This window comes from Salvelinus namaycush, unplaced genomic scaffold, assembly GCF_016432855.1.
Source record: "Salvelinus namaycush isolate Seneca unplaced genomic scaffold, SaNama_1.0 Scaffold275, whole genome shotgun sequence".
In the NCBI taxonomy this organism is placed as follows: Eukaryota; Metazoa; Chordata; class Actinopteri; order Salmoniformes; family Salmonidae; genus Salvelinus; species Salvelinus namaycush.
In genome coordinates, this window is record NW_024059619.1 from 200,168 (window position 1) to 223,652 (window position 23,485).

Consider the following 23,485-nt stretch of genomic DNA (forward strand, 5'->3'; position numbering starts at 1 on the left):
AGTGTTCCCAAGGTGACTGTGTCCCAGTTTCGCATTAGCGGGTCAACAGACAATGTTGAATATAACTAGCTAGCTATATTTTGCTTGCTGACTAACGTTACATGACAACATTGTAAAACTAAAATATGTTTATGCATAATTTTGATGAATTCAACACTATTCTCCATAGAAACCATAAACAACGTATGTACTGCTCAAAACAACGTATCTGGCACTTGCAGTAGAGAGTATCTGTCCACCTCGACATACATTTTTCACACCAGTTAAACACGTTGACAGCTTTCGAGAACATTTCCCCGTGTAACACTTTTACCCAACTGACACAACAAAAGTGAATGTGTTTCTTCAAGAGTAGGATACAGCCGCATCTGTTGAATGTGCTGCCATCTACTGGGCGGAGGTAAGGCCTGCTGAATGAGCCGACGACATATTTTCTCTGCCTACACATTACATACGTAACGGATGATATATCCTAGGGTAGTATGAGATTTGGGCTTCAATAATCCAATAAGATTTTTAACAAAACTTTTTAATTTGTTATTTTATTCAAAACCCAATATGTTTTGTGTTACATTGAAAAGTCAAAATTTCCCTCAGGTTATTAAAAAAATATTTAACCTTTATTTAACTAGGCAAGTCAGGTAAGAACAAATTCTTATCCCCCATCAGTGTGGGATTTGCTATTCTCTAATCCAGTGAGATTGTGAACTAACCTTTTGAATTGGTCATTTCATTCAACAGCAAGTATGTACCAAAATAGAATATGTTTTACAGTGGATTTTAGAGTGGGCTAACATACATTTTCTGCAGTACAAAAATGCTTTGATATAGCCACTCTCGATATGTTGTTTGATGATACTTCAATACCCATGTATGGATAAATGGCACGGCTGTATGGGACTAGTCAAACATGGTAGATGCTAAGTGAGATCCTTGGGTTTCTGAAGATGTGTCAAACAGTCGATGGAAGAAAAGTTATTTGTAATGTCTTCAACCTTCCTATTTTCATCCCATTAAAGGCTCATTGCAGTCAAAACCGTCACTTTCCTGTATTATATATTTATACACTATGAGGTTGGTATAATACTGTGAAATTGTGAAAATGATGATAATGCCCTTTTAGAGTAAGAGCTGTTTAGATCAGAAAGCCTTAAGTTTCAGCCTGTTTTGGTGGGATGGAGTTTAGTTAATAAACCAGTAACAGAGTTCCAAAACTCTCTGCCAATAAATGCTAGTTTTCAGCCCCCCCATTGAAAACAATAATAACAACGGTTGCATTGGGCCTTTAACTTACCATTGCAACATGTAACTGTAGATTCAGCAAATTGTGTTCTTTCAGTCAACAGGTGACAGTAGTTCACATGTTTCATATAACTACATGTTTATGAAAAAATCTGCTATGATATATGATGTATTTCATTGAAGGTGTATTTATACACTTTAGACAGAGGATACACACACCTTAATATTCCTGTCTTGTCTTTTCATGGAGGACACCTCTAAAATAGTACATCCTCACAAGCTCAATGAAGAAGACCAAGAATCAAGCCAGGTGGGGGATGTACTTTTGGAAAAGTTTATTCTGAAACGACAGAGTGAAAATAAATATAACTGATGGGGGAGGGGCTTGGCGGCCAATCCACAATCTTTTCCAGCCAGCATTGCCGGCAAGATGATGATGACATGAGGTGGGCGGGGCAGAGGGTACAACCCCCCCACTTGATGAGTGGTCACCGTCCCACCCCAAGTGGAGAAACATGCCCCAGGTGGAGGCGAGGCGAGGGTCGTCATCTGACAGCGGAGAGGGAACTTCCGTAGAGAGGAGTGAGGAGTTGAAAAGTTGACGGACGAAAATAAAACAGACACAGAATGGCTTTTCGACATCCCATTATAGTCCTTTTCTTTCCTAGGTTGGTCTTTAGAAAAACAGTCCTGACACCATGGGGTCTGGGAGATAGATAAGCTTTGGTTGCCGCAGCACTATCTTACACAGACAGGACGTGCTTGACAAAAGCTGTGGGGAGAACAGAGAGGACGCATAAGTACAGGAGCAAGAGACCTAAATAATAAAATCATATAAAAAAACATACAAATTTATAAAATCATTTGATAAACATCAATTTGATCAATTTAAATAAGAGTACAAATATTTTAATGATAGTGTTATTAAAACATGATCTGTGCAGGATCCAGGGTATTTGCTCTTTAGAGGTTGAACAAGACTTGCCCTCATAGTTGATGCTGCCGTTTTCGTCCTCCTGACCTATAAGGAGGGAATCAATCTCGGTCTCGGACATCTTCTCACCTAAGAGGGACCAACAACGAGCCAGTCAGGAAAACACACACATCCTGAATGCAAAAATCAATCCCAACACACCCTACACCCTAAGCACTTGTGTAGATCTGAGACGGTTAGACAGGTGTAAGCAATCTGTCAGTAGTGTACCTAGGGTGTAGGGTGGCCAGGGGATTGATGTCACCCAGCCAAGCAGACTTTTTAGCTGGCTAACCCCTAACCCTCTGCCCAGTCAGTGCTGTACGGTAACGTGTCTAAGTGTATCGACTCCACTCACCCAGTGTGCCCAGCACGATGCGCAGCTCAGCCCCAGACACGGTGCCGTTGCCCTCCTTGTCGAAGACGCGGAGACCCTCAACGTAGTCATCAAGGGTACCCTTCACTATTTTATCGACTTTTTCCATCATGGGCATGAAATCGGCGAAGGCCAGCCTCTTGTTGGCCATATCTGACACGACGAAAGAGAAGAGATCGACGTTAGTCACACACGGTAGGGTGGTCCATCTATAGCCTTCCACTGCTTGTTTTCATACGGTCACATCGTGCACACCACGTCAATGACAAACATTAGTGTCTCGCTAGTGACGGTCGTTACATCATTCTTATTTTATAGAATCAGTCTTTCAACCAGACAACAAAATTAACATTCATATCATTACCAGATGTGGGTTCAAAGAGTATTTGTTTTTTTCAAATACGTGGAGTGTTTGATCAAGACCACCTGGAGGGCCAGATGGGGGAGGGATTTACACTTTTGGGACTATTCCATCCCCGGGGCCACATTCAGTAGTGCAAACGTATGTGGGACTTTGCAATGTCATGACTAGAACAGACATCATTACTTATTCTTCAGGAGTAGAGAGGCCTGTTTGGTCTTCATACTACATTTATACCTGAACGTATCATAACGTTCTCACAACATTCTCACAACCAATCGCTATAGGAGTAGTGGTGGTCTCACCATCGGGGGATGGTTTTCCCAGGATCACTGCAACCTCCTTGTTCTGGGGGTTCTGTCCCAGGGCGCGCATGATATCAGCCACCTGGTTGTATCCAATCATGCTGTCACCGACTCTGTCGAAGAGCCCGAAAGCCTCTTTGAAGTCTGGAGGGCGGAGGGAAACGCAGAAGAGTTACGATGAGTTGGATGAAGACAAGCGGAAAGTGTGCACAAACATACAATAACCTGACAACTCTCTTGTTCACACTCAAAATGTTTCAATAAATCAAAGTTGTAATATTTTAGTTATTGAAAGGGACGAAAAGGAGCTTGGTCGTTATTAGTCATTTTGTTTTGTGAACCAACTGCAAAACAGACCAGATATTTGTTCAATACTTCTAGTAAAACTACACGCAATCAATGACACAATGTTCACCGTTCTCGTAAAAGTTCATTCTAAATGCAGCACTGGAGAATGGTGAGACACGACATGTCTCATGTTGCCGTGCAGCAGATTCAAAGATGGCGACCGCTCAATTCCTCCCTCATTGTCCCCTGAATAATTATCAACTGTAGAGGTGCAGAAAGGTAGCATGGCAGGCGGGTCACTATTTATATGGACTCCACTGTGAATCCCAATTGAAAGTGATCCAACAGATTACTGGCCTTATGTGATTTCCGAAGGCAGCAGCTGCCCCCCACCCTCACCCCCCCTACAAGGCCCGCTGGCGTTTGGCATTTAGAACCACCGACTGACAATCGATACGCCCTAAGAAAGTAACCCATGCCATATACGGGCACGGACGTTTCCTCCTGCCCGGCTCGGTTTAAACATAAGAATGCTGACTCCGGAGTAATCTACACATGCTAGCATAGGGCCCGCCTGCATTCCTGCAGCACCCAGGCTAGCTGCTCCTCCAGCCAATGGGGCCCGCCTGCATTCCTGCAGCACCCAGGCTAGCTGCTCCTCCAGCCAATGGGGCCCGCCTGCATTCCTGCAGCACCCAGGCTAGCTGCTCCTCCAGCCAATGGGGCCCGCCTGCATTCCTGCAACACCCAGGCTAGCTGCTCCTCCAGCCAATGGGGCCCGCCTGCATTCCTGCAGCACCCAGGCTAGCTGCTCCTCCAGCCAATGGGGCCCGCCTGCATTCCTGCAGCACCCAGCCTAGCTGCTCCTCCAGCCAATAGCAATTTCTCTAGTCTAGAGTATGCAAAAGCAGTGGATTCTTTAGGAAACACTTTATAATAACTTTTATTACATTATAAATGGTTATAAATGTTTACAAATAATGAAAAAACATTTGTTTATTAATGCTTATTTATGAAAGTTGATAAAGTTTTACCAATTTGTTCTAATAGCGACTTGTCTGATAAGATAACACCTATACAATAATTGTATTGTATAAGATGACATACAGGAATTGTATATGGTTTTAAGAACAGTGTGTTAATGATGTGTCCAGTATAAGAGAGTGTACATACCACTGGACTGTACATACCACTGGACTGTACATACCACTGGACTGTACATACCACTGGACTGTACATACCACTGGACTGCCACTGACTGACGTGATACTTAACTAGGTGCTAAAATGAATAAAGGGCCTCAACAGTTCATTTCCAGCTCACCCTTTTCTGACCAGTTACCGACCACTAGTTAGTTCTACACACACCAACTGCCACTAGTTTTACACACACCAACTGCCACTAGTTCTACACACACCAACTGCCACTAGTTCTACACACACCAACTGCCACTAGTTCTACACACACACCAACTGCCACTAGTTCTACACACACACCAACTGCCACTAGTTCTACACACACCAACTGCCACTAGTTCTACACACCAACTGCCACTAGTTCTACACACACACCAACTGCCACCAGTTCTACACACACACACACACACACACACACACACACACACACACACACACACACACACACACACACACACACACACACACACACACACACACACACACACACACACACACACACACCAACTGCCACCAGTTCTACACACCAACAAGCTCTACACAAAACAACAGCCACCCTGAAGGAGTATTTTAAAAGATCATGTCCTTCAGTGAGGAACAAAGGGTGGGGGGGGGGGGAATCAGGCTCCTGCTGTACGGAGATGCGGCTGGCCATGCGAGCCCTAAGGACCACTGTGCTCTGTCATTCAAGACAAGACAGTGCTGCTCAGAATAGAAGCAGGGACACTAATCTCCTCTGGACAGCTGAACAAGCCCCTGGGTTATTCTGCACTTGTGTTGTCAAGGCCATGGGCTCCAAAACTAGTGGACACAACTTAGGTCATTTCCAGTGACTTATCACACTTTGTTAGGCCCTCAGAGGGGACCTCATGGTGCAGAAACCATGCAGATCATACAATTCTACTTTGAGAGCCTAACTAAAGCTAGTCCACAGGGGAACTTATTCTGGGGGCAACTTGAGTGTCATTTTGTCTATTGAACTTGGTGAGTGCTACTTTGTAAAACACAGGGGACATGCTTTATCACTGAGCTATCTATAAAGACCCTGAGTCCTCACCTAGTGAGAATAGATAGGGCCCTCTCTTTGTTCTGTCTAAGAAACTCAACACACTTCACTTACCCTCGATCTGGTCGGCCGTAAAAGCGGAGGCGCCGGATGCCTCAGCGGGAGCGGGAGCAGCATCAGCCTATTAAAAATGCACACAGCACAAGACAAGGATGAGTCCCTAGGAACTGATCTGGGACCTGTTATAACCAATCCACCACCACCATGCACCACGGGCGTCCTGCCATTCTCAAAGTACCAACACATCGCCGGCACCATAGTGATACAGAGACTAATCTCAAAGTGATGCAGGTGCTCAACAGAATAACATAGAAGTACAAGTGTATAGAAGGTCTACATTCTAGATATAGAACAATACATGAATTAGACACTAGGTGAGAAATTACAGTAGTTAGTGTGACGATGGCTAGATTAAACGCTTTCAATGGTACGAGTACGTAGAGATGTACAGATTAGCATTAGGGATATATTCCACGGTTTCTCTGTGGAGCCAAATGAGAAGCTCTAATCTAATACGTCCACCTTGGTTTCTTCCCAAAAAAATGGAGTATGACAGTGGCTTATTTTGTTAACAAAGAAAGGAACCACCCAAGTCTTGATATCCAATCTCTATACCAAATCACACAGATGCCCCCATGGTAGTTCTGTAGCAACGTCAGGCTTTTATATAATCCAATAGCCCCAAAGCCACACAAATGTATAGGCACAAAAAAAGCATTCAGGCAGTGGTAAATCCAAAAGTACACACCATTACGGAGATGAAGGAGTTGACACGGGGCAGAAAGAAAGACTAAAGAAGCCGGATTCCCGAGAGAGAGTGGTCCTGAACCATGCTCAATGTCCCTCTCTTATTTATGATCGGGTCGTGATGTCACGGGGCGGGTCAGATGCCGCTATGGAAGTTCTTTAACTCTCTTAGGGCAATACGGAAAGTGGAGCTGTAGCCTCCTCTTGGAGCGCCAGCAAGCCTCTAGAAGGACGGCGACAGGGCTATTTTTAGTCGGCCAAGGGACTGATTCGAGACGCCTCGTCTCGGGTCAGCATTTCCAAACCCCTTTACAAGGGTCGCAAATAATTTTATTGGTTGACATTCTAGCCTGAAGTAGGTGAGTGATAAATGGGCACTGAAATGGGCTGGATTTGCGTGTTCCGGCGCGGATTTAAAAAAATGCGCCGAACCAACAGAACCTACAACTGCAGAAAGCTTCTCATGTTTACAATGTGATATTTTTAAACAGTGACAGTCTTCCTCCTCTTATGGTTGTATAGGGGAGTAGTCAAAACACACAACGAAAAGCAGGGTCCGCAGTAACGGTACGTCATGAACGTTTAACTGGATATTTTTTGGCCGTAATTAGCATACTGCCCTAAAAATCAAGTTAGACTTTTCCTATTGACGCTGCACACCTATTTGCATTAGGCCATAAACAACTGACACGAATTCGGTAGTAGGCTAGTGTAACCGATGTGAAATGGCTAGCTAGTTAGCGGTGGTGCGCGCTGAAAGCGTTTCAATCGGTGACGTTACTCGCTCTGAGACCTGAAGTAGTTGTTCCTCTTGCTCAAGGGCCGCGGCTTTTGTGGAGCGATGGGTAACGATGCTTCGTGGGTGTCAGTTGTTGATGTGTGCAGAGGGTCCCTGGTTCGAGCCCAGGTAGGGGCTCACACTAATAAGTAGATGTGCGTCGGTAAAAAAAAAAGTCACCTGGGAAGCCAAGCCAGAAAAAAAATGCCATATTACAACATATGTGTTGTGATAATTGTGTTGTTTGCTCTATAACCTGTTAGTTCATATGCCTTGACACTGTGATATATAGGCCTAAAGGCCGAGACAATAAGTAGACACAGTGGCAGAACACATTCAACCACTCCTTTGTTTCATCACAAAACCGGAGTGCAACCTCTATCCAGTGAAGTCCACAAAGCATATTGTATGTAACAGACAGTTACATGACCCACAGCATGGTCAAGAAAGTTCATGTTTCCCATATTTTCGGACTAATGATTTAGAACCAGGGACAGTTACTGAAAGTCGCAAAGAAAACAGGAGCTGCCTCCACTATTCCAGAACCACCTATGCATCACCTATGCGTAGTATAAAACAGTGACAACTAAAAGATACCACAAACAATTGTCCAATCAATGTAAGCTAAATATGTGGCTGTCCATGGTTCTGATTGGTGTGTTTGTTCGTGCAAGTAGAAAAAACATGTTGACTCACCCTACTTGTAGAGGTACGCCAATGCCATCCTTCTCTCTTGCATGTTGACGAAACGGTCTATGATTGTCATACAGTACACGCTTTTATTTTTTGTTGTCTTAGGCTACCTGGCTAAAACGCTTGCTCGCTAGCCGAACTTCCTTCGTGGGCAATGTTATCTAGTTAACATTAGCCTTCTACATCTAGCTACATATTGAACTTCAATCTTCTTAGTCCAGGGGCACAATGTATTTTACGGTTGAATCAAAATCACTGTAATAATCATTGGCCAGTGCAGAGAACTAAGTAAAACCACAAAACCACAAATCCAAATACCCATCTCCATCCATGGCAAATTTAGGAAAGGGACAATTTTAGCTAGATGGCCACCGGTGGACAACAACACAACAAGATGCAACAATTCAAGGTATTTTTCCGTGATGGCATATCCAAGCTGGCTTCCCTTGACACTTTGTTTTGGTGTGGCTATTCATACTTTAAAAAAAAAATCAGGGTAGGCCAAATGATCGCTGGCTTCCCTTGCATTCAATGCTACAGGTGGCAACACTGTCGTCGTCTTTTTGACCAGACAGCATCAGATAGATGGCCTACACATACAGAGGGGCGCTGTTTCGCTCAAAGCTGCTTTCTCCGGTGAGATACATTCAGCCTCTTGCGAATTGAAGTGAAATTATAAAGAAATACAGAGGTGAAATAATACAAAACAAAAAGCTATCGGGGGGGCTTACACGTCACTACTGATCCTCCACATATCTAACAAACGAGATGGCATTTTTATTGGAAGAGGAAAGTAAAGGCTTGTTCTTGTTTTCATTATCCAGTTTGTGTGTTGTATGTTTTACCAATACATGATGAAGAGTAGCAGAGGTGGACATTAGGCTATATTGTTTTGTGTGGGCCACTGTAATATGAAATGACCAATAACGAGCAGAAAGACATTTTATTCTTCTGTCTTACTGGTTCAATTGTTCTCTCAATACGAGACGCACTCTTTCGTAAAATAAGATGAGCTGGCATGTCACCTGACAATCACTACACAAGCGAATAGAACAACCACCCCCCCAAGCTCCTTCACCCTGTTCAATCGAAACCAGACACCAGGGGATTGCGGAGTGTGGGGGGGTAGCACACATTGTTGCGCAATAGGAACGCACATTTGGACTAAAATAACCAAACAATGTGGGCCTACTATAAGAAACAATTATTCTTTAATAAGTTTGTTATCCTACCTATGGTCCAAGACTGAGAGAATCATTTGCCACTGTACTGTGTTAACAGGCCTAACACCATAAAACACAGGACAAATAAATGTCTGGGCTGTCAGAAGTGGACAGGCTACATATCAACACGTCTATGATATAGGATGCATGTTGTATGATACGTTATTGAAATGGTGTACGTGAACGTTGATAACATTTTAAAACATCGAAGCCTGGCAACTATTCAAAGAAATATAATAATCCCTGTGATTGAGATACAGGTTGTAAGAGTCCAGTTGGTGATGACACAGATTATAGCTATACCGTGTGTGTGTGTGTGGTGTATAAAAGACATGGAAAATCAACAGCATAAAGAATGAGTAATGATTCACAACCACGTAGTAATGTTTTGTTTTAGAATTCATGAATGCCATGGAAAAGGCTATAGCCTACAGCTGAGTACTGACCTATGACGTATGCAACGGCTTGGATGGACACGAATAGGTGGATTTGCACCGAATCCAGATATCCAAAGCAATTTAAAAATGATAAAGTATTTCAATTGGGACTGTGTTGCACTTAAACAGAGTTTGCATTGAACCAGTGGCCACTTGTTATTGCCCAATCGGCTGTACTTTTGTCTCAAGTTGTTTTTGTCAGAAACAATGTTGGAAATGTTGTGCCTGTGTGGAATCTGCCCCTTATGTCACAGTGGTCAGTAGGTCAGACTATAGAATCCACAGTGTGACTGTCACTGTCCTGGACCCCCAACAAGGTCAAGAACACAGCAATCAGTAGTAACATCCCCTGTTAATACCCAGCCACCAAGCACCGCTAAGTCAATTCTAAATTAAACAAGACCTGGGTTCAAATACTATTCAAAATCAATTCAAACACGTCACCTGTGCTTGATTGAGCTTGCCTGTAGCTTAATGGCCCAACAGATTAGTCCCAAAACTGCAAGCCCTGCCCACCTGGCATTCTAGGCAGGCTAAAGCAAACGCTCAATATATTTCAAGTAGGATTTGAACCCAGGTTTGAATTAGTCCAACCTTGTAGTTCCATCCCCATCCCACCGCCAGTGTTTTCCTTCCCCCTCCTGCTGTATGTAATGTGGTGTAGGACACGTCTGGGGCCTTGGAGAGGCCGCGCCCTGGGACACATGAGCACTATTTTTACCCTCGCTCCTGCGGTGTTCAGTTTCTTACCTCCTCCTCCCCCTGTCCCGATCTCAGAGGGGGACAGGGAGCAGCTCCTCAAGTGGGGGGGGGGGGGGGTCACTGGGACATTCCCCCTTCTAACCCCCTCCTACCCTGAGCCAAGTTGTCTTGGGTTCAAATACTATTCAAAATCAATTCACACATTAAGCTGTGGTTGACAGCTTGCCTGGCTCAAGGGCACCAATAGAACAGTCCCAAAAAGTCAAGCCCAACCATCAAACCCACCCACAGGCTAAAGCAAACAGTCAAATACTATTTAAACCCAGGTTTGAGCCCATGTCAGCCAAACATCGTAAAAGAGGGGCAAGGAGCAGGCTCAAAAAAAAGAGCTGACGTATTGTGCCCCCTCTCCTTCAGGGTTACCGGAGCCTGATCTGGCACAGAGAGTGTTAGGAGTGGAGTTCCTTAGGGACAGGGTAGATGGACTTCAGTAGTCATCCAGCTCCACGGTTACAGCCCAATTAGTGTCCTGTTAGAGGCTCATACTGTAACACCCCTTTACAGCTGACCCGGGTGCAGTTGACAGGACCAGCCAATAAGGATGTTGTGCTAATTACGCATGTATAACCGCGTAAGTAAATTGGTCAATACAGCAGGTTACAGCGCAATTGCTCACTTGTGATGGAGGTTCAGGGAACCTTGCTCACTTGTGATGGAGGTTCAGGGAACCTTGTGTTGGCGCCCTAAGCACAGTAGGTAAACAGTCTCGTTGCACACAGGAGACCTGTGGTTTAACATTTTTGGTGCCTTTGTGAAAGAAGTCAAATATAGAGACAGTTGGAGTGGTCAAGTCAGAAAGAATCTATTAACACTTAACAGTGTTTGGAAAGGGGACAGTAAAATGGAGGCTTTAGTAGATGGACAGACGGATGGACTCACCGATTCTTGCCACTCAATGTGAACGCTCCCATTCCAAATGGACAAACTCTCCGCTGCCCCTTAGTGGCTTTGCTCTGTTATTATAACATCAGGTCGAGACAAGGAGCCAGTCAGATTCAGAACACTAGAACGATGAATAATAGTTTAATAGCAAAGGTAACAGACAGGTGAGATGTAAAAAATACCTTGTTTTATTATTTAGCCAATGGAAATGTGAAGAAACCGTAGATGAGCAGTACAAGCGTACATCACACACACACACAACTTATGATGCGTCACATGGTCATTACAGTTTTACTGTAGTACTTTGTCACACAGTATAATCATTTTACTACAAAGTTTCTATTGCAGCCACAATCTGCAAAGATGAAAAATCCTCTACACCATGGAATTTCTATTCCGGTTATTAAAAAAAAAGGTGAAATCTAAAATTAACAATTAACAAACATGAATGTTGGAGCAAAGATTATTTATTTTTTTAATAGGAGATTGGTCGGTACTCAGATCCCCTTGGTATTTTTATTGATTCATAGACAGTACAGCTGGACAGTAGAGACAGATAAAAGGGATATCGACAGGAGAGGTGGAGACAGGGCTCCAACCCCCGTCACCAAGGGGGTAATTATGGTCCCGAGTTGAGAGGACTACCTTTTGACCAGACTACAGCCAGAGCAAAAAAATCGTAGTCAATTTCATCTCAGATAAACTGAAGTCTCAATGAGTCATAAAATGAATGAAAAGTAAATATCGAATTGATGTCCATAAATGGACAATCCACTCGAGGTGGTTCTCTCTGCTTATGCCCCATGTCTAGACACAAAATAGTGAGCAAGTTTCAGTGCATAACACTTGAAACCCCCATGCACCATGCACATATTAGACTAGGGGCGACATTTTCCTCACGCAAAAAAAAAGGTGCAGCTCTGTGCAAAGAATACCATAAAACTCAATCTGCATGATAAAAAACTCATTATAAAGCATGATTTAATTTGAACTTTTCAACAAGTAGTGTTATAAGAAGGCAAGAATTTAGCCAGGGTTTAGTCAACTGAGCAATGCATGCGATGTATGCGATGCAATTGAGAGTTGAAGTTTTTGGAATTCACATTAGATAATTTGCCTTCACATCTATTTGAAATCTTATGGTTCTTTTGCTCACTGCTCAATGCCATTTGCTCGTGCAAAATGTCACCCTTGCACTGATTGTCCCTGGTCCCCCTCCCTACAACACACAATTACTGTTCGTTCAGCCAATAAGGAGAGACTGTGGGAAGATTTTGTTGTGATGGAAAAAGTCATCTTGATTATCCCCTGCAGAGGTGACTCTGCGGTGTATATGCCTGTGTGTGTTTCTTTAAATGTCTCGGTGTGTGTGTGTGAGAGAGATGGAGAGAGATTAGGTGCTTGGATGTGTATGATAGTTTCCAGAGCAGCAGGCAGGAGACCAGGGGTAAGCAGGGATACCTTTTACACCTCAAATGCTGGGAACTTTGATTTCAGGGGCTGGAGGAGGTCCGCCAGGAAGTAGATGGTTCCAGCCATGCCTGTGGACAGGAAGTGACACGTTGATTTCACGTCTAAAACAGTTATTGGGTCGTATTTGTACACCTTAGCAAAACATTTGCAAAGGAAAATGAAAACAAGTGTTCAGGTAGTCCCTCCCCGTTTGTCAGTTTTCTACCATTTGATGCCTAACGAACACAACCATGTTCTCAAGCTTTCCACTATTCATTGACTAGTAGAAATTTGTCAAATTATTGAGCAAATCTGTGATCTAGGCTAAACATTCAAATTCAAACGCTTGATATTGTGTGTTAGATGGCTTCACATTACCTTCAAATAATGAGAAAGGAGTGTCCGGTGTCCTGCAGCCATGTTTGCCATAGTTCATGCACCAGTCTGCAAACTACAGAAAACAAAAGACCCCAGTCAAGCTTTTTACAATACAACAGTCAAACTTCAGGAGTATCAGACGATTGACAAATACTGTCCTAAGAGAAATACTGTCCTAAGAGAAATACTGTCCTAAGAGAAATACTGTCCTAAGAGAAATTAATCTTTAGCAGCCCATTCTTACTGTGTGCCTTACAGTGCCACTTGAGATGCCACTAGGATTAAATGGCCCACCTATGTGACCACAAAGCCCTTCTAGTCCGTTCCAATACAGTACATTGGGTTAAGTGGAAGAGCTTAAACTACACATGGGACTCCTCTCCACCCTCACTGTCTGTTGATGCAAAGGCACGCTGACAGCCACCTAGCGGCTGTCAATAGCAACACGCTGTCAATAGCTAGCAGCTGTCAATAGCAACACGCTGTCAATAGCTAGCGGCTGTCAATAGCAACACGCTGTCAATAGCAACACGCTGTCAATAGCTAGCGGCTGTCAATAGCAACACGCTGTCAATAGCAACACGCTGTCAATAGCAACACGCTGTCAATAGCTAGCGGCTGTCAATAGCAACACGCTGTCAATAGCTAGCGGCTGTCAATAGCAACCCGCTGTCAATAGCAACCCGTTGACAGCCACTTAGCGGTTGTCAATAAACATACAACGGTTCACTTCTCAAACGTCTCAGGTTCTCTGAATAATGTTTTATTTAAGTTTGGGTCGCTGTGAGCAGGATGATTGAGTGTAGTTCAAAGTATTGCTAAAGTGACCTTCAATCTTATATGGAAACTCTGGATTCTGAGAAGTTTTTTGTAACAGCTACCTAGACAAGCTGCTAGTGGGTGATAAACCTTGTAGAGACCCTGTCAAATGTCTATTTGTTGAAACATCAAACCATCACAGAGGGTGATAGAGGGTGAGGACCTACAGTTGAGCCAGGAGTTTTTCCCTGATAAAAAAAAAAAAGTGACCGGACGAGGGGAAACTCCACATCCTCATCAATTGACGAGAGCTTTCTTGTGGTAACAGGTGAGGACATTGGGTCAGGAGATGTCCCTGTCAGATCAGTAAGTTCAGGCTGCCTCTCACCATACAGGCCCTGTAGAGGTGCTTGGGGTCATGGGTGAGCTTGTAGAGGGCCAGGAAGGCGTAGGCGTTACCCGCGGCGCCGTGACACAGGCCGTAGCCCTTCTTCAGCAGGCCCCTGTGCCACACCACCTCCCCACACTGTAGAGCCTCTTCCAGGTACTGGCCCACTCCAAACACCTGCAGGGGGGAAACAGGGCAAGGGCATGTTCAGTAGGGCAAAATGTTTTTAAATGTTTCAAACAGGAAAGTAAAATGTCTTTCTTTAGGAGACGTTGAGACAGTACTGTAAAAACTCAATAGTCTATTTCTAACCCAAAAGGATTGATTGGCAGACAACTAATGCCCTCTATGTTAAATGTGTGACACATGAAACACATCAGAATAAAAGCAAAGTGATCATGTTTTCAGGGACATCTAGTGTATTGTAGCTATACTTTTTGGCTGGTTGCTAATACAGCAAATAAACAACTTCACCACCAGATGCCACCATTACTTTCCAAGAGACCCCCGGCCTCGATGTTATTCTGCCAATTACATCTGAGATTGCATGTACCATAGTAATTATCCATCACATATTCTATTCATAACATAGTATTGGGGTGTGTTGAGTAGAGGCACACCGTATCAAAACATTTTGTAACGGGAAAAAAGCAAACACCTGCATTTTTATTGGATGAGTTCAGATAGAAAAGAGCACCTCCCAGTTTCACTAAAATGTTTACCCTCTACTGAACAGGGCCCAGGTTTCCAGTACCTTGTAGGCCTGCAGCAGCATGTAGATAATGCCTGGGGCTCCATGACACCAGTGCACCAGCAGGTCCCTGTTGTCCCCTATGCAGGGCGGGTAGTTCCCAGTGGGAAAGCGGAGTCGACAGACGTGGTCCACGCTAGGCCTCACCAGTCTATGGACCCTCTCATCCCCCGCCACATAGCCTGGCTGCAGGGCACAGAACAGGTAAGACATTTTCATGGCTCACACTTCATAGTAGGTTGATGAAAATGTTGGGGTCATTTCCATTTGGTGGTTTTTCAATGAGAAAAAGCAAGTTTACTCCCCGAATTGATCCCAACCCTGGTTGCTGATTCGTCTATGTTTAAGGTCCCATAATACACTGTTTCCAAACCTGGTCTTCAGTCTCCCAGTAATTTCACATACTCTATTCCAGCATCAGCGTATGATTCAACTAGTCAACTACTTGGTGGAATAGGACTTAAAATACAGTGGCAAGAAAAAGTATGTGAACTCTTTGGAATTACCTGGATTTCTGCATAAACCTTAATCTAAGTCACAACAATAGACAAACAGTCTGCTTAAACTAATAACACACAAATGATTGTATTTTTCTTGTCTATATTGAATACATAATTTAAACATTTACAGTGTAGGTTGGAAAAAGTATGTGAACCCCCTAGGCTAATGACTTCTCCAAAAGCTCATTGGAGTCAGGAGTCAACTAAGCTGGAGTACAATCAGTCAGATGAGATTGGAGATGTTGGTTAGAGCTGCCCTGTACTATTAAAATACTCACAACATTTTAGTTTGCATTTCACAAGAAGCATAGCCTGATGTGAACCACGCCTTGAACAAAATAGATCCCAGAAGACCTAAGATTAAGAATTGTTGACTTGCATAAAAGCCTTGATGTTCATCAGTTCACGGTTAGACAAATTGTCTATAAATGGAGAAATTTCAGCACTGTTGCTACTCTCCCTAGGAGTGGCCGTTCTGCAAAGATGACTGCAAGAGCACAGTGCAGAATGCTCAATGAGGTTAAGAAGAATCCTAGAGTGTCAGCTAAAGACTTACAGAAATCTCTCAGGTTGAGAGCCCCAAGTTCCTTGGTGTCCACATCAACAACAAACTAGAATGGTCCAAACAAACCAAGACAGTTGTGGAGAGGGCACGACAAAGCCTATTCCCCCTCAGGAAACTAAGAAGATTTGGCATGGGTCCCGAGATCCTCAAAAAGGTTCTACAGCTGCAACATCAAGAGCATCCTGACTGGTTGCATCACTGCCTGGTACGGCAATTGCTCGGCCTCCGACCGCAAGGAACTACAGAGGGTAGTGCGTACGACCCAGTACATCACTGGGGCTAAGCTGCCTGCCATCCAGGACCTCTACACCAGGTGGTGTCAGAGGAAGGCCCTAAAAATTGTCAAAGACCCCAGCCACCCCAGTCATAGACTGTTCTCTCTGCTACTGCATGGCAAGCAGTACCAGAGTGCCAAGTCTAGGACAAAAATGCTTCTCAACAGTTTTTACCCCCAAGCCATAAGACTCCTGAACAGGTAACCAAATGGCTACCCGGACTATTTGCATTGTGCCCCCCCCCTTTTACGCTGCTGCTACTCTCTGTTTATCATATCTGAATAGTCACTTTAACTATACATCCATGTACATACTACCTCAATTGGGCCGACCAACCAGTGCTCCCGCACATTGGCTACCCGGGCTATCTGCATTGTGTCCCGCCACCCACCAACCCCTCTTTTACACTACTGCTACTCTCTGTTCATCATATATGCACAGTAACTTTAACCATATCTACATGTACATACTGCCTAATCAGCCTGACTAACCGGTGTCTGTTACATCTCTGTTGACGAGTCGACGATATGTAAAACATTGAACACCATTCTTGTTTATGGGAGGATTCCACGGAAGAAGCCACTGCTGTCAAAAAAAACATTGCTGCACGTCTGAAGTTTGCAAAAGTGCACCTGGATGTTCCACAGCGCTACTGGAAAAATATTCTGTGGACAGATGAAACTACAGTTGAGTTGTTTGGACGGAACACACAACACTATGTGTGGAGAAAAAAAAGCACAGCACACCAACATCAAAACCTCATCCCAACTGTAAAGTATGGTGGAGGGAGCATCATGGTTTGGGCCTGCTTTGCTGCCTCAGGGCCTGAACAGCTTGCTATCATTGACGGAAAAAACAATTCAAGTTTATCAAGACATTTTGCAGGATAATGTACGGTTATCTGTCCGCCGAAATTAAAGTTCAACAGAAGTTGGGTGATGCAACAGGACAACGACCCAAAACACAGAAGTAAATAAACAACAGAATGGCTTCAACAGAAGAAAATACACCTTCTGGAGTGTCCCAGTCAGACTCCTGACCTCAACCCGATTGAGATGCTGTGGCATGACCTCAAGAGAGCGCTTCACACCAGACATCCCAAGAATATTGCTGAACTGAAACAGTTTTGTAAAGAGGAATGGTCCAAAATTCCTCCTGACTGTTATGCAGGTCTGATCTGCAACTACAGAAAATGTTTGGTTGAGGTTATTGCTGCCAAAGGAGGGTCAACCAGTTATTAAATCCAAGGGTTCACATACTTTTCCCACCCTGCACTGTGAATGTTTATGCGGTGTGTTCAATAAAGACATGAAAACCTATAATTGTGTGTTATTAGTTTAAGCAGACTGTCTATTGTTGTGACCCAGATGAAGATCAGATTTTTTTTTTTATTGACCAATTTATGCAGAAATCCAGGTATTTCCAAAGGGTTCACATACTTTTCTTGCCACTGTATGAAGGCGTTTTCTTTAGATTCAGAATCCTGCATAAATGGGAATTTTCAACCTGTCAGCTTTACCTGCATGGGAATAAAGGGAAGTTCGAACCAATCAGCTCTAGCTTTATTACCTGCATGATAATAAAGGGACGTTTGAACCAATCAGCTCTAGCTATATTACCTGCATGAGGAAGTAGTAGATGCCTGCCAGGCCGTGGGCGGGGCCTACATACTGTTCTTGGTACCACTCGTACATCAGAGGGCTCTGGTCCTGACAACGGAACCTCTGGGACTGGCCCTCCCCCGATATCAACACAGCCTCACAGATCTGTGGGAGAGACCAGGGTCAAAACACACATCCCTGATATCAACACAGCCTCAGATCAGAGAGAGAAAGACCAGGGTCAAAACACACATCCCTGATATCAACACAGCCTCAGATCAGAGGGAGAAAGACCAGGGTCAAAACACATCACAACTCAGTCAGAACCCCCCCAATAGAACGGTTGTATTACTTCTGAAAATCTGTAGGGTGGATGACTGAACGTACACAACATATATCAACGGGAAAAAAGAAAATTCACGCTTTTCACAGTATTGTGCCGACCTGAACCTTACTGGCGCTGATATTATATAATGGTTTTATCCGGGGATGGGCATCTGAACTCATAACGACGGGCTGCAGTGGCTCACGGGTCAGCTCACCCACATCCACACCCACACATGCAGTCAGACCCTTAGCCGTTTGGGAGCCGTATGCAAAATATTGTTACGCGAACCCTCCCGAGCAATACATTTTACTCCTCCCTCCATTTTAACCAAAGACTAGTATACTCAATGTCTAGTCTGTGTTTCATAAACGTGCAATAAGCATAAAACAGTTAAATAATGAATTGGCAACACATTCTCATTCTGAGAAATATGGTAGGTCACTTGATTTCAACACCTGAACCAAGTGGACAGGCTAACATGCTTTTCAAACAGTTGGAGACAGACAGAAGGGTGTGTTCATAACAATTCAACTGTTCAACCTTGTTAGCCAACAGATAGATCCATGTTGAAGACGGACAGAAGGGTGTGTTCATAACAATTCAACTGTTCAACCTTGTTAGCCAACAGATAGATCCATGTTGAAGACGGACAGAAGGGTGTGTTCATAACAATTCAACTGTTCAACCTTGTTAGCCAACACATAGATCCATGCTGAAGACGGACAGAAGGGTGTGTTCATAACAATTCCACTGTTCAACCTTGTTAGCCAACACATAGATCCATGTTGAAGACGGACAGAAGGGTGTGTTCATAACAATTCAACTGTTCAACCTTGTTAGCCAACAAATAGATCCATGTTGGCCAAACTTGAAATATAAAGATTAGCTGGCTAATCACCAGCACGTGGGCTTGAGAGATGGCCGATGAGACCTGTGTTAATTCTCTATAGCCTAATGCCTGCTACAAGAAGTTAGTCATTATTAGTGAAGGAGCATTATGCACATGGTTCTAGTCACAGTTGTGACAAAAAAATTACATTTTCACAGACTTGAAAAACAGATCAGTGATAACTGCAACAAGAAAAAAAAGCTGGTTAAACAATTTTGATAAAACAATTAGTGGGTCTTATGGTCGTGGAAGGCTTATATTTAGCCTCGGTATAACTTCACAAACCCTGAATTCATTACATTATTTCTGACTGTTTGAAATGCAGTGTATTTTACCTTTAATTGTACAACAACTCTTATTTAGAGAAAACATATCGGAAAAAAATTGATATATCATGAATTGCCCATAAGTTTGAAAAAAAAAAACGTGAGATATGGTTCAGCCTCCAATTCGACACATTTTGCCATGGGGACGGAGAGTAGATTGAGCAATGCAATTTATTTACTAATTTCACGCAATTCTACTTAATTTGCCTTGGGGACGGAGGGAAAAATGTGCAGTTTTACATCCAATGTTCTGCATTTATCCACATTTTGCCCCGGTCTTATGCCATGTTAATAAAATATCTGAGTGAGAGTGACTAACAAAATCAAATGTGGTCCGGAATTCGACAATGACTACTACAAGTTTAGATAGCTGGCTAGATGAACTTATTACGCTAAAAAATGTTAGCCGACATGGGCCAATTGAGTGACTGTCACCACGTTTCCATCCACAGTTTTGATGTGAGTAGTCCTACCTACTCATACAGTATACATGTGTATTTGATAGAAATACAAAGTTTTATTACAACTTTATAAACGCACACAAATAATTTGTTCGTTCGACATGGTGGGATCTTTTTGAGTCGGTAAAATGTATTATGGGAGAAATGGGGGTGAAAACGCTCTTATGAGCAAATAGATATAAAAACCATCATATGGAAGTAAACTTGGAGTACCACAATGATCCTCCCACGAGGACTGGGGAAACCATGCAGTTGATTAGGCTACAGATGAAATCAGTTATGATGAACTTCACAGGGTTGTGCTCCTTTCCAATAAACATAGAGTCTTATTCTGGTTACCTGATCGATACGCGACTTCCGTTTGACAAATAAAAATACTTGCGCTCTTATTCATGTTCAGCTCATCGTGTAGTCTACCCGCACTCTATCTGCCAGCTGTTGGCTAGAGCGCATGGGCCAAGACGCAACAGTTTGTGACTCAACTATCGGTAGAGTTGAAAATGTGATGGAAACACATTGAACTTCAGATTTTTATTCGGGACATGAAAAGTTAAGGATTGTGTGCACTACGTCATCACCCACTGATTTGTATCCACATCAAGTCTGCTTGGTGGAAACACCAATAGTGGGAAAACCTGCATATTTTCTTTATGCATGAAAATCGGCCGCCAATTTGATGGAAACCTAGCTAATGACTGACACAAGAGAAAAGCTGCTGATGCACAACCACATTTCTAAATTGCACCTTGTGTATTCTAACTCTAAACAGTATGTTGAGATGGCGATAGTTCAAAAAAAAATGTTTTTAACATGTACCTACAAAAGGGGGGACTCCCTGGCTTTGTCCTTTAGAGCACAGCTCCACCAATGGATGCATTATCAGGCCAGCACAATACTTGGCTCAACTAAGCTCCTTTCAGTAGTGTTAAAAGGGTAACAATTTCATTTCATTATCAAATGGTCCTACTTAGAAGATCGTTCACCTTTCTGATGACAATGCTTGTAGCTCACTCAACCAACTCTGTTTCTACTGAACACAGTCAATGTAACAGTGCTTGTCAAACACATTGAATACATATCCAATGTGTATGTGATGAAGCTTAACCGTGAGCCTACGACTGACCTGTTGGATGTACTGGATGGGGATCTTGTCGTGGCCAAACTGCTGGTTGATGAAGGTCAGGGCGTAGAGGTAACCCATCCTGCCGTAGAGCAGCTCATCAGGGAGACCGCTGGCCCCGGAGCCCATTACCACCGACTGATGGAGCTGCAGCAGCCTGGAGGGAAGGGGGAACACTCAGTTTACTTCAGATCTCTTATGGCATCTTACTGATGAACTGTTTGGACTTTATTCCAAATCAACACCTAGCCTTTATCCCCTAGGATCTTCTGGAGACCTGAGGATCTTGCCTTCCAATAGACCAGGTGGACCTGTTGCCATATTGTAACACCTACCAAATCCTCTCAGATCTACACAAGTGCTAGTAGTGACTGGCACGATATCCAGATACTGATCAAATTAGCGATTAGGTGGAATGAAATCTAGACACACAGAGCACCAGTGTCTTAATTCTCAGACTTGTGAGCCGTCCCCAATGACGTATATAACACGTCATGTCTATATATATATATATACCGCACACACACATATATATATATACACACACATACATATATACACACACATACACACGTCTATGGCTGGCCCATGTCCTGTACTGACCTGCTGAGGCATTCGTCTGACTCCTGTGCCCTCTGTACTCTGTGGTAGACCACTGCAGCCACGGCCAGGGGTCCAGCATCACCGCACAGGAAGGTGACATCACGTCGCCGCGTCGGACACGTCAGGCTGTGGCCCACGTAGTCCAGAGCCTTCTGCAGGAATGAAGGCTCGCCGAACACACCGTGGAGGTGCAGGTAAAGCAGGGCGATGCCTGGGGAGGGGATGGGGGAGAGGAAGAGGAGTCAGGGTAGAGGGCAGAGGAGATGGGGGGGAAACGAGGAGAGGGGACAGGGAAGAGGGCAGAGAGGGGATGGGAGACGAGGAGGAGGGGGACAGGGAAGAGGGCAGAGAGGGGATGGGAGACGACGAAGAGGGGGACAGGGAAGAGGGCAGAGAGGAGGGGACAGAGTTTAGGAGACATGTGATTTGAGGTGACACAATGTAGTCTAAACCTAGAAAAAGCAAGATGATGGGTTCTTCTTCCTCACCTGCCCAGCCAGTGTAGCCAGTGCAATCTCTAGGGTCAGCAGACTTGAGCCCATTCTCCATGTGCATCAACAGCTGACTGATGGCATTGCTCAGCCGCCCTGCAAACTCTGCTGTGAGCTGTAGAAAACACCATGACAGAACATATTCGATTTTATTGTATTAGATCTTTATCAGTAGTCCTGGCTTTGAAGTCGTTTGAATGTTGAATATTTCAGTTACCTGATGCATTTAACATAAAAAGGCTCATGACATGTAGGCTATGTATTGTACATCCAGGGTATGACCGTTTGCTTACCAGGCCTAGCTAGCTTTAACTTCAGCTAGCTAACGTTAGCTTCATACCTTTCCTTGTGAATCAAATAGTTCTTGCACAGATGCAGGGTTCCCATCATAGTCTGCGTATGGGTTCTTCCAAGCTCTCTGGTCCATTTTCTTCCAACTCCCCTCCGCTCCCACTAAAACTCAAGTTTTTTGGTCAAACGAGAAGGAATCTGCGAGAGAGGTGGGATGGGGACACACGATGTTGAGACCACTCTCGGTCTGGCTCTCGCTACAGAAATAATTACATTAATTCCAACAACTGTTTGGTAGAGGGTTCAACAAAAATATACAATGTATCTCGCTATCTAACTAAATCAAATATATAGTTAGAGACACTGCTTTGGAAGAGATTCGTGCAACACGCCCCCAAACTTGCTAGCTATGCTAACTAGCGCTAGCATGCTACGCTAGCTCAATATCATGTGCTCAGTCGCCATTGAAATTAGCATGTGTGATAGTGCAGCTAGCTATAGCTACAATATTAGCAAATATTTTGAAACACATGCCTTTGCGCTAAATACACAAAAAAAAGGCCGAATGTTAAAAGTCTGTCGATAAAAAGGACATACCACTGCAGACGGTTGATGTTTATAATGTTCTTGATCGCTTCACTGACAAACACGTTGAATGGACTTTACAACCTCAGTGTGGCCACCTGGTGTGAAGGAGTCCGCATTACAGGCCTTTTTTGGTGTATTTTCTCGTGTGCCTTAATGATGGTGAAAAGGCGAAAGCAATGCTATAGATTTTATGCACGCAGTATAGATTGAGCTGGTGGAAGGATATGCATCCAATTTTAAAACTATTATTGCCTTTTAAACAAAACATAAGGTTTTGCTATGAAGGCTTACATGTCTGTTTTGAATGATCAAAACCCATCCCAGTCTCTGAATTAAGGTATTACACAGCAAATGAGCCTTACACAGCAAACGAAAAGAGTCCATTTGATA

The 23,485-nt window shown here is 43.7% G+C and overlaps 2 protein-coding genes across 2 annotated transcripts; both read right to left on the reverse strand.

Moving 5' to 3' along the window:
* Positions 1 to 1,553: 1,553 nt before the first annotated feature.
* On the reverse strand, positions 1,554 to 7,554 carry LOC120039488 (myosin light chain 3, skeletal muscle isoform-like). Its single transcript, XM_038984899.1, has 6 exons — positions 6,556 to 7,554; positions 5,862 to 5,928; positions 3,258 to 3,401; positions 2,574 to 2,744; positions 2,228 to 2,305; positions 1,554 to 2,014 (listed from the first exon to the last, which is right to left on the reverse strand). Exons 1-6 carry the CDS (start codon positions 6,556 to 6,558, stop codon positions 1,986 to 1,988), a joined length of 492 nt encoding a protein of 163 aa, XP_038840827.1. The 5' UTR covers positions 6,559 to 7,554; the 3' UTR covers positions 1,554 to 1,985.
* A 3,894-nt stretch (positions 7,555 to 11,448) lies between these two features.
* On the reverse strand, positions 11,449 to 23,183 carry LOC120039487 (glutathione S-transferase LANCL1-like). The gene is made up of 10 exons (XM_038984898.1): positions 23,105 to 23,183; positions 22,557 to 22,705; positions 22,214 to 22,331; positions 21,726 to 21,936; positions 21,126 to 21,279; positions 18,017 to 18,163; positions 15,061 to 15,243; positions 14,307 to 14,483; positions 13,160 to 13,232; positions 11,449 to 12,870 (listed from the first exon to the last, which is right to left on the reverse strand). The coding sequence occupies exons 2-10, from the start codon at positions 22,641 to 22,643 to the stop codon at positions 12,794 to 12,796; spliced, it is 1,227 nt and encodes a 408-aa protein (XP_038840826.1). The 5' UTR covers positions 22,644 to 22,705; positions 23,105 to 23,183; the 3' UTR covers positions 11,449 to 12,793.
* Positions 23,184 to 23,485: the final 302 nt, after the last annotated feature.